Source organism: Polyodon spathula, chromosome 7 (assembly GCF_017654505.1).
Source record: "Polyodon spathula isolate WHYD16114869_AA chromosome 7, ASM1765450v1, whole genome shotgun sequence".
NCBI lineage: Eukaryota > Metazoa > Chordata > Actinopteri > Acipenseriformes > Polyodontidae > Polyodon > Polyodon spathula.
Window position 1 is genome coordinate 26,567,326 of NC_054540.1, and position 12,381 is coordinate 26,579,706.

At 37.2% G+C, this 12,381-nt stretch overlaps 1 protein-coding gene across 2 annotated transcripts in view; it reads right to left on the reverse strand.

Moving 5' to 3' along the window:
* The window catches only part of LOC121318446 (protein kinase C and casein kinase substrate in neurons protein 2-like), a 29,159-nt gene that overhangs the window by 1,437 nt on the left and 15,341 nt on the right, over positions 1-12,381 (reverse strand). The window contains exons 3-10 of one of the 2 annotated variants that reach the window (XM_041255134.1): positions 11,938-12,094; positions 11,345-11,580; positions 9,983-10,138; positions 9,459-9,634; positions 8,983-9,103; positions 4,040-4,167; positions 1,592-1,729; positions 261-436 (exon numbers count right to left, since the gene is read on the reverse strand). In XM_041255134.1, the coding sequence (XP_041111068.1) occupies positions 261-436; positions 1,592-1,729; positions 4,040-4,167; positions 8,983-9,103; positions 9,459-9,634; positions 9,983-10,138; positions 11,345-11,580; positions 11,938-12,094 (1,288 nt within the window). The remainder of the gene's footprint in view (positions 1-260; positions 437-1,591; positions 1,730-4,039; positions 4,168-8,982; positions 9,104-9,458; positions 9,635-9,982; positions 10,139-11,344; positions 11,581-11,937; positions 12,095-12,381) is intronic. The other variant, XM_041255135.1, reaches the window with a different exon arrangement.

A 12,381-nucleotide genomic window follows, 5' to 3' on the forward strand; every position in this document is an offset into this window, starting at 1 on the left:
ATAACCTTACCCATACAGAAACACTACAGATACTGTCCAAAAATAACAAACATAGAGGAAGCTTCAACTGCAACTGAAATATACTGCTCTGAATATAATATTAAATGCTTTAAAAAGGAGTAGTCATTTTACATACGTTTAATAACAAACTGCAAAATTGTGTTGTGGTTTCTTGTGTTAACTAATATAAACTGGGATCTAAACCCCACCCCCCAACAACAAGAGTTTGGGAGTACAAGAAGAGCACCAACAAAAGTTACCCGCTTTGAAACTGAGCTCATCCTGCTCCTGTCCCTCGTAGTCGTACAGTGCCCGTACGGACACCTCTATCCCTGGGGATGGCTCCTCATCGAAGGGGTTACTGTTGCCATTGGTAGAGAAAGGGTTGCTAGTCTCCTCGTCAGACGAGTCTTTATTTTTATCATAGCTACTAACACTGCAGAAAAGAAGAAAGACCCTTAGAAACAAAACTGTAACACCATTCCATCAACTGCCATTCAGCAAAGGACTGCACTCTTGCTTATAACAACCCAGAGAAACAAAAACCACACAGTACAATTAATGTTATAATTTGACAAAAACTTGTTATTCAATTGAATGTATTATATACAGCCCTTAAAACAAGCTGGTAACTGTGTTTTTTTGATGAATGCAATATATTTTGTTATGTTTTAGTATGGTGTACTTCAACAAAACACATGGAGACATTTACTGAAGTATAAATAATTTTAAAAGTTAAGTTTAAAAGCTAAAATGTTTTTTTTTTTGTAAACATGAAGTTGAATCCCATTCCATTTTCCCCCAGCAATTGTTAAAATCTAATAAAAAAGTGTGTGTGGCACAGTTGCTTAGAAAACTCATTTTAGAATTATAAATCATGTTTCATTCATGACCGTTTCCACCCCGAGGGCATTGAATAAACTCAATAAACTAACAAATCACTAGTTTTGTTTTTTAAAGCATTGCTGGGGCCTCTAGGAGCAAATATTCCCAATATAAAATTACTTGAGTTTATTCCACCCGGACCTACCCCCACAGGAACTGAACATTTAACAACAGTTGCAACGCATGGGTAAATGATTTCACCCGGTAGAACGGGATCACGTCAGTATAAATAGCTTGAACCGAGAGATGTGTTAATGAGCCTTACTACCAGAAGAGAGCACCATGCTGCCACAAACACTACAACAATATCATTCAGGACAGCAAAAACAGTTTTTGCAGACAGACACTTGGAGATTGCACTCACAGGTAAAACAAGGGACCCAACATATACAATCAAACCTGAACAACATTTCTATAGTAGGCATACTTCCTATGTTAAATCACCTGTAGAAAAATACCACCTTTGACAGTCATTTTTTTCAGGTTTGACTGTATATAAGCAGGAGACAAAAGAAAATCAAGACAGGTTTATCAGTCAAAGTCAGTCCCATAATCAGAAAAACAAGATATTGTTCAGAACAGTGTAAAGAAAGTGTAAATCCAGTGTCCATGCATTAGGAAACACAGCAACCTGAAACACTCAGAAAAAAAAATGTAAGAAGGGAAAAAGACAGAATTAAAACAATTAAAATGTTCTTTCACCAACTTTTTGGTTTTAATTTCCTCTTTTTTTTCACTGACAGGACTGCTGTTTTTTTCTTCCTCCACTACTGCTTCTTCTTCGGCTTCCTCTTCAAATGGGTTATAACTGGATTGTACTGAGCTATTCGGCACACTAAGGTAGCTATACAGGAAATAGAAAGCATTATAATCGGAGCACCCTTGATTCCAAACATCATTAAGCAGACATGCAAACAATACAAATGTATTTATTTCCCCCCCCCTTTTCTTTGTTTCTAGTTTTCTCATATAGCACCAATATAGGCGGTATTTCCATGAGGTTCAGAAACTCAATTCTCTCTCTATTGTCCTGAGTATGTGACATACATGCACATATCAAGCACATTCGTCACGCTATACAGTGCATGGCCAAAACATTGTACAATTGAAAAGGCTGGGTAAATCACCTTCTCACGCTAAAAAGCAGCACAAATTGACCAGATAGGAAAAAATAAGCATACAGTATGAGGGGTTTAGAGACCTCTTCATTCAGTGTTAAAAAGAAATAATAAAATTTACGTGGCACACCATTTATTCAACGTTTCAAATTATTGCTATCAAAATGATAATGCTTTATAGTTTATTTGTTTTACAAGCAAGCTTAAAAAAATTCTCAACCACAAATTAAAAAATTCAGCCCTTTACAATAAAATTGTGTTACCCTGAGCAAGTCACTTAACCTCCTTGTGTTCTGTCTTTCAAGTGAGACTGAGTTCACACACAATAATAATAAATTAGCATAGCTGGGAATTCGTGGCAGTGGTCTCTGGTCTGTGGTCTACTGACATTACCATACTTGAGTGACCACCTATAGAGTTGAGTAAAATCCCTTAAACCTAATTCACTGAGCAAGATTTGTTTTAGTAGAAAACATGGGGATTTGGTTCTACGAATTTGTTCAAAAAGACCAATACAGGAATTAACATCAGCTGCAAGATCTACAGAACGAAGTGCCAGAAAGTTACAAAAATGCCCAGCTGGATTAGCATGAGATGTCTGTTGAACTTCTATGGACTAGCGGTACACTGGATCTCCAATCCCCCCCCCCCCCCCCCCCCCCCCCCTCCCCCATGAGATGTCTGTTGAACTTCTATGGACTAGCGGTACACTGGATCTCCAATAACAAACAACAAAATAAATAAATATAACATTACACTGACGAGAGCCTTGCACTTTCCCTGCTGAATTTGGATTCAGGTATTTATTATTATTATTATTATTATGTAGTGGGAAATGTGGGAGAGTAGGGTAGCCTATTATAGATTTACTACCAGTGTTTTGAAAATATACTACAAGAAACATTATTACTGGATCATTTTCTACTGTAAGGATCAGAATTACTGAAGCTACGGTTCTGTAGGAAAAATGTATATATGTATGTGTATAATACGTTTATAATAAATATATATGCAGTCAAATAATCAGCAAATAGTACACAACGGTTTCTAATAGAATGTTTTTGTTTGGGTTTTTTTTGCAGTTGGTTATGTCTTCGTTTGTTTTGTTTTCCTTGCTTTTTTTTTTATTGTATTGTTTTGATGGCCAAATGAGGCAGGCTGCACTTGCGGTTCTTCAACACAACCTAAAAACTTTGTGGAAACTCAGTTAAAGAAAGCTGCATGATATCAGTAGCTGTGAATGCAAAACTGGAACACAGCCAGAAACATTTAAATTTACCCCCCCCTTATTTTAATATTAATTCGGTTGTTTGCATTTGGAAGGAGAATTTCTCTCCCTAAAAGAAACTTACATGGAAACCAAAATTACCCAAAAGCTACTACCAAAACAGCGTGGAAAAAATTTGAGACTTATTTTTATTTTCCCATGGAAACCCTGTCATACACGATTTGTGCATCTATACTGCAATAAAGTTGTTATACTGAATAACCCAAGAGAAATGTCCAGGTATTTGACTGCAGTTGTGACAAATACATACCGTGCAGGCAGTTATTTTACCTTGCAGACATTGTGTACTAACATAATAAAAAATAATTGTGATATACTGCAACAGGTCTACAAGGCATTTTTAAACTATCCAAGAATGCTGATATACACAATGAGCACTTTTCCAGGGCTTTTAGATTACTAGTCTCCTCTACTCGCACATACTGCATATATTTGCATATCTGTGCACACAGCTCACATTACCTTCCTTATCTCACCACTGTTATCACTGCACAACTCAGTTTAGCACCGATGAATATATTTTAAAAAGTTGAAACTAACCTTTACTGATTGTGGCCATTTCTAATCCAGTTGGAAAAAACAGCATGAAAGAAGTGTATGCATTCAGATATTGTATAACTTGTTAATGACCAGAGCTGCAAAAGACCATTTGTCAATAAAAACACTTATTTGACTTACAGAACAAATGCAATTTTTTTTTTTTAGGAACTGTCAGTTTCTAACATGCTGTTTGTTTGCCTAACTTTACCTGCTGCTGTGCTTTGAAACCTGGGCTGCCTGCTCAGAGGTCTGGTTCATCCCAGTCAGAGTTATACCATCTGTGTGCTTCTTCTTCTCTCTTTTACTGAGTGAACGGTTCACATCTATAGACCAGTCCTAAAAAAAGACAAATAAAAAAAGCAAAAAACGAACAAACAAATACATTATTATTTGTCCATAAAACTCTGAAACAGTGAAACCACAGGTGCATTTCAAATCCAAATACATAAGCATTCCTCCATACACTGGCACAACCCACACTGTGTTTAAGTTCTGAATTTTTAAAGCTATTTCCTGCACTATTTCTGGGAAAGAGGGAAGGATAAAAGGTGCAGATCCTCTGTCTCATATGATCTGTGTTGATTTCTCGTTCCTATTTCATGGTTCTTATACTATTTTGAATGCCTGTATTTTGCTCTCCCATGCCAATGATGTTCAATTCCAGAGCTAACAAATGGCTGGTATCACAGAGCCTGATTAGCACTGATCATGGACCAGCTTACCTTTGGTAACACTAGGTAGTCCAAGATTAGAGCTAATCAAAGGTCAGTGAAACAACTATATGGAGAACAGAAGAATCAGTTTTTCTACTGCAAAGCAGCTGGAATCGCACATTTTCACATTTTGCAAATTTCTATTAATACTGGTGCTCATGACAGTTGCTGAGTTGGTGTTGGAAAACATGGATTGAGAATGGATTAGCAGTTTGCTATGCATGTGGACTGGCAGAGCTATACTGATGTTTTTTTCTGAAAAGAGACTAATATTGCAGATAGCAGACTGTGGTTCAAATTGCATGTACTGCTTACAATTGATAGAGACGATGCGTCTACAAACTCTTGCCCAGCATTGACTGCAAGCTAAAAAGATAACAATGCTGTGGACCAGAAGGGGCCAGGCTGTAGGACTTTGGATTGAAAAGCATAAAGGGGCTAAAAGGCTCCCAGGGACTGGCATTGGACCCAGAGGTTCTCAGAGAGATCGAAAGAGATAATGCCACTAGGATCAAAGGGGCAGATTTATGGACCTTTTTTCTCCAGGAATGTGAAGAATGCACTGAGTTCAGAGGTTGTCACACACACACTAAATTAACAGAATAATGTGTTGTACCTTGACCATTGGTTAAGTGTCAGAGAAAGGGGAGGTGGACCATCTATACAGAAGGGTATTTAATGTCATGCAAACATTGTAATGATGAGTATTCTGTTTGTCCTGTACCTGGGACCAGACTCCCTGCATATTTCAATAAACCTGGCAACTGATTGAAGAAAAGGACTCTGTGCATTTTTTCTTGAATCTACTTACTCACCATCATTTTTTTTTAAGTTACTTCAGTTGGTAAGACTGGAGTCCTCTCCATTTCACCACCAAGCATGGATTGAATAGAACAAGAGATGGCATCACACACAACAACTTTTTTGTGTAAGAAATTCAAAGCAAATATTCTACCAGCGTTATGCTACATAAATGGGGTGCAAAGCATCAAATGTTGCCAGCAACACAAGAACAAGCACCATCCATAGCTTCTGAGACACCAGTAAACACCACCATGGAATCTTTTCACTGACTGCCTTGATGTGTATTTTGGCAAAATCATTCATGTTACTGCTGTGTAAGGGAAATGTCACTAGGAGAACTACAGTAAACAGGTACATAGACTTACTGTAGAACAATCTACATATGGTAATTCACTGCATTACCATACTGTCACAGTCGATACCTCTAGACTGCAAATGGAATTGCTCAAAGTTTATAAAAGGAAACGCACATATCAAGATTGTTTTTGGTGGCAGGAAAGTGCGGACTAGGGATGTGCTTTTGGTACATTTTTATGAACGGTTAAATACTTTCCAGTGTCAGCATTTAAACCATATCTACATATACACAAACACTCTTCATATTACATTCTGATACTGACAGCCCTAGTTATTATTTTCTAAGCAAATAAACCCTAAATAAGCAAATAATGTTTTAGCATCGCAAACTACAAACTAAAGAAAAAAAAAAACACACACAAAGCATATTTTAATGTTTATATCTATGGTTGTAATTAAGTTGCTAGTGGAGATATAACTATATACATATCAAACACATTTTTGGATAGTATAATGTTTTTAGAATAGTGTTTTTCTTAAAGGTTCATTTAACAACAAAAAAACAGGAACCTATTCTGTTTTTTGTTGTAGGTTTCTGTTTTTTTTTTGTTTGTTTTTAAATAAAGTAACTTTGCCCAAAATTATATGGTTTATCCACAATAAATCTGAATGTTTTCATTTCAAAACTGTGAAGCACTGAATTTGTATTTTTGTGGTAAGCCAATTTTGTTTGGCATAATTATTTACATTTCTCGTCCAGTTCCTCAAAATACTTCCCAACGTGGGCTCCTTTGTTTAGAGATGCCATTTTAAATATAGAACAAACTCAGAAAAAACGCTTGTCAGTAACATTATCACATCACCGTGGAACTGATACCATAGCACGCCTACTACACGCATAAACACAGTGTACCAATGAAGCGCCAGATCGACAGAGAAAAAAAACCACCCCAGTGTCAATCTTTGTTGCACCAATTAGAAAAGCTACATGGAGACAATTGCCAAACCCCTTCCTTTTTATAATGTCCACCCATACTGTGGCACTAGAGCAGCCTGACACGCGACGGACTGCTGGGGCCGGTTGTAGTAAAGGGATCCAATCCCTGATCCGGGCTCAGAACTTGATCCTAGTCGTGTTGTACTAAACGGATCAGTGCTCAGTGATCTGACCTCAAATCTGATCTTGCTTTTGAGCAGGATCAGAACTTGATCCCATTTTTGAAAAATGGATGAACTAAACGTAATTAGTTTTATTCAAAACCGTCAGACACGTATTAGTGGGGTTTTTAAAGATAGGCAAAACCCTCGACGTTTTCGGCAAGGAAGACGACGATACAGATTAACACTAGGTACCATAACTAAATTAACAAACAAGGTCTGATCCTATTTTGACCAAGATCAGAGTGGGATCAGAGCTTCATTGAATGTTTTATAAATTAAGTGGCGTGGCGCCAGAATCGGATCAGTGGAGCCTGCTCAAGCTCCATTTAGTACAACGCCTTCTCAAGATCCGGCTACAGTGAGCCCGGATCTGATCCTGTTTTTTGATCTCATTAGTACAACTGGCCCCTGGTGATAAATTACTAAAATTAATGGTGCTGACCCAGGTGACCCAAAGGACACTTTAACCAGCTGTTGCTTCACAGATAATCCTCAGATCCAGGGTTAGTTACAGTAGTAATGTGGCTCTGTTTTGAATAATAGTTCAAACTGTAGTTTTAATTTTTTGAGGATTAAAAGAGAGCACAACAGTAGGTCTAGTTACTATGTTTTGGTACGATCCAGTTGTATAGAATGTACTTATAACGGGCTAATTTTACTCACTGTTATTGTGAGAACTAATTTAGTAATATTCTAAAAAACACTTCACCCTTCAGCATTTGAAAACAGAAGACAGCATGAATAATAAAAGCTGCGGATTTCTGTTGGTGCTCTTAATAGCAAAGAAAAAAAAAAAAACACACCTTTTTTAAAATACCCCCTTTTATACAACTCACTAAAATGGACCACCTTTTATTCTGCAGTGCCAAGGGTTGATCGTTACTCTGTTAAAAAGGTTAACAATTGTTTGGATGCAGGCGATACAGAACAGCAAAACACTACAGCAACAAGAAAAAGACTACATCAGGAATAGCTTTTTTTACAGGGTGTTTTAGACTCTGGTAGATGCTCAGTAAAGACATCCATGGTATCCATTAAGCAATTAGAGGCACCAGTGTAACTGCACTTGTTAAAGACAAGGAGTATGCATTTCATTTAAAAAAACAAACAAAAAACAAAACATTCCAACATTACTGAAGTGGAAAAATTTTGCCAAATCCTGGGTGGGTCACACTTGGATAGGAGGAGTCTCAACTACTCTAAAAGATTTGCATCTTTTATACAGCAAAACCTTTTGCAGATGATCCATGGCATGAACTTGCCAAACAGGTCTAGTTCTAGAGACTCCTGTATATTTTTGCATCAAGGTTGTGTTACTATAAATATTGGGGGGGGGGGGGGGGGGGGCAGTACAGAATATACTGTAACAGGCCCAGGATTACTGAAATGTAAACCTTACTAAGGCAATGTTACGTTTTATTAGTATCTATAAAGGTATTTGAATGATCCTTTATATATTATATTTATATATTTCTAGCTCTGCACCTTCAAGGTTTGGGCTTCTGGGTGACTGACATTTAATCCCACCTAACGAAGGAAATGCATTGTTGGTACATGATTACAGTGAATGGAGTTGGGTGCTCATTAAGTGAAGCACATTGCAGTTAACAGTTTATGCAGTAATATCGGAAACTTAGCAAACCTTTATGTCGAACTCTGTAAAGGTACTGTACTACACTAGCAGGTCGCTGTACCTAACTGTTGGTGGTCTGTGTAACCAACTGTGAGGACAGGGGATGTGTGATGCAAATTAACTCCAGAACGTTACTCCAGGCAGGGACCCTTACAGTAAGCATAAACTAGTCAAACTATTTGTTGTTGTGACACCCATGTTTGATGTCTATATGTGTACTTGTGTTAGTGTTATTGTGTCATATTCATTGTATGTATTTATGATTTATAGTGTATGTATGTGTTTTTTATTTTGTTTCCAAACAAAAAAAAACAAACTATTTGTTGTAGTTAAGGTATGCTGCAAGTTTTTCTTTTTCTACATCTTGCCATCCTTCCTACTGGACAAATTATCAAACTGGGTACAATGTTGTGAAAAAATATTTTAAATGAACACAAAAAATGACTGAAACAAACAATGAGTATAATGAAAATACAGTATTCACGTCTCTATTTAGGTTTTGTATTTGTTCTTTGAAAAAGGTTAAGCACTCTGCATTCTCACCTCAAACTGTGGCCAGTTCATAGTCATTCCTGGCCCATTGTTAGATCGCCACCATTTCAGGTCCTCTTCAGCATCAGCCATTTGAATAGTCTGTTCCAGATCCTGATAAATACCAACATAGCTGAAAAGAAAACACTGCACATCTTGAGTGGCCCAACACAAATGATGAATTAATAAAATATTACAAAAAACAAAAATAAACTATCAAATCATCTGAACCTTGTGACTTTCCCAATCAGCCAAACAAATCCTATTTGCATAGAATGAGCATGGGGGTGTATCCAAACATGCTGTAGCTTATCTAGCTGACACAGATCGGTGAATGTTGGTACTGATGCACAACAATTTAATTATCAATGCCAGTGCATGCCAGCCTGTGTTTGGGAGGGGGTGGGGTGGTTACAAATGCTGATTACAAGAATCAGCATTAGTGTTGCAATAAGTCGCAAATACAATAGTTGGGACTCAGTTTTTACCTGGGGTTGGTTGACAGGTCTAAATGCTTCTTGACCTCTAGCAGAACCTCTCTGAAGAAGATAAGTCTTTTCTCCTCAAACTGCTGGCATTGCTCAAACACCTGCTCCATATTTTCAATGTACTGAGGAGTGCACTTATCCAGTTCTTCAAGTGATTTTTTATATTTTTCCTTCATCTTTGAGAAATAAAATAGTTGAAAATATATATACTTTACAGCTCCATGAACTGCAATGAATTACCCCCTTAATTCCTGTATAAGCCATTCAAACATAAGATGGGGTTTGAAAGAACCCTACTATCAGGAATGGATTTGTTCCTCATGTGTATTCCAGAGAAACAGCTAGAAATATAAGTTATGCAAATAGAAACAGAGTTCATTACTGGAAAATGCCTGTGCATATGTCTTTAACTTTCAGAATATTAAGCAAAATCAGCTGAAAAACAAAATTATTATTATTATTATTATTATTATTATTATTATTATTATTATTATTATTATTATTAAGACAGAGTCTTTACTCACCTTCTGAACTTCCTGGCTGGACTTTTCTACTCTGTCTTGTAGTTTCTTCATGGTCTCTGGGTTCATGTTTGGATCTAGTTTGCTGGCATTTTCTCTGGATATTGCTAGCTTCTCATCTTTGCAGGCAGCATGATAGGCTTTCTTAGTAGAGTCCATCTTAAACAAAATAATAAAATATTATTAGCTGCTTATGTCACCAAATTTAAATGAGAACACACACAATAAAAACATGTTTTAAAACAAGGCTGTGGGAACTGAACTTGTTTTCCCTGCTTGGCAAGCTACAATAGATATTCCATGTGTGACAACAATTTCAAAACTTGAAAATCATAGACAGAGACCAGTTTTTGTAATTACCATTACACAAAAAAATGAAAAATAGGAAAGCAGATCCTAATAAACTCCTGTAACCAGTACTGTAGGTCTATCAAAGTGCCTTACTGGTAACGACAGTGTTGGTATTTGAGGCGCTTAAGGGACAGAGACAGTTCCTATTCTAACGGTCAAAAAAGGGACATAAGAATATTCACAAACAATGTATGCAAATGTATGTGGTAAAGTGTTGTGTTATTCATATGGGAGTTGTGCGAAACAACTGAACCTGACAGAGAATCACAGAATATTTATTTATTACTACTGAGATTCTCAATAGGAGTTTCCACAAGACTATGCATCCCTGTCAGAAACAGTAAGTTCCAGTAAACTCTCTGCACCACATACAATAAAGGGTTAAATAAAGGAAAAGCCTCCCAGCCAGCAAGTTACCAACACAAAGGGTTTTTGCTGAATTTTTTTGCACACTTTAAATTTAATATTTCTTTAACCCTTTGCAGTCCTATGTCGGGCCAGGTCGTCGAGCACAGGTCTCTAGTCGTTTCTCCTCTGGAAAAGCAGAGAAAACCTTTCAATGGCCAGGTGAGACCGATAGGAGCCGAAGAAAAAAGGAGCATAGCTGAGCAATACATATAGCCCGTGCATCACAGAGATAACATGGACACAAATAAAGATACACATCCAGCGCTCAAAGAATATCACAGCCATTTGCAGAGCTTTTTGAGATGTTATAGTAATAAAATAATGACCTAGATCGCATTATTAAGGAGTTTGGTGATAACACAAGTGATCAGGAAAGGATTTATCAGTATGCACGACTATGAAGAGGTATGTGATAAATACAGCGAACAAGGGGTGGGGCTTGGCTGGAGATCCAGTACTGATGTCCTTTTGCTATACACTGGTAAGGATTAAGGGAACTATGAACACACACACACTATGCATATAAACATGCATGCAATCTTAAATAAGGGGAAGAAAAAAAAGAAACTGCCACCCATGTAACCTTCCATTAAAAAAAGAACAAACCTCCTTGAGTTTCTTTGCCCATGGTTTCTGAGCTTTTCGAAATCCATCTTCAGCTTCCTTTGTTTCTTTAAACCCTCCTATCATTTGTTTATGAAAGACCTCTTTTTGCCAGTTTTTGACCTTCTCAAAATCTTCACTCATTAGCAGCCCTTTCACTTCGAGGTGTAGCTCACTGACTTTCTCTGCTTCAGTCATTATAGCAGTCCAGGCTCGTTCTAAAGTCCCATACTGTGGTCCTATGTGATTCAATGCAAATGATATTTAAAAAAAAAAAAAAAAAAAAAAAAAAAAAAAAGGGGGTACACACCTTACGTAAACAGTTGTAGCAACACAATAAAATAGAAACGGTTCTTATGTACCCTTTAACACAATGTTACGATATTTACTCCTCAATGGAGTATTACAGAATAATTAATCAAAGAGCATCTAAAATCTGACCAGCATGCTCCATCGTGCTGTTTCACATTTTCAATTTGCACAAGCTGAGACAACTGCATTCAAAACATTAAATAAAACAAATCTGGACTTGGAGATAAGAAGCACATTTTAAGATTTTAAATATTATCCCAATTGTATTTACTTTAAAAACGTACCTTTTTCTGTATTTTGCTTCCACCGTTTAGCCCATTCTGTAAGCTGCTGGGCATAAGACTTTTCTATACGTGCACGTTCATGGATGCAGTTCATGAGGTCATTACACAGCCTGTTCCCATCATCAATGCGTCTTACTGTACGCTTATAGTTTCCGATCTCAAGCACGGAAAGAAGAAAAATATTTATATTACACAGAACGTGTAAACCACTGCACACCCTGTTCACCCCTTTACTGATTTCAGTTCTTTCCTTTAAGAGTTTAGCAGGGGGAGGGGCCTTAGCAGAGCCTTACTCTCACATTCCATGCTGTACACAAGATTCTAAGGAGGGGTCAGCTGGGATACTAATACCTACAGCACAGGAAGTGAACAGACCCAGGAAGTAGAGGGCACCATTTTTAAGCAGGTTGGAGCAGGCATTTTTTCCTAAAGAATACTGCGATT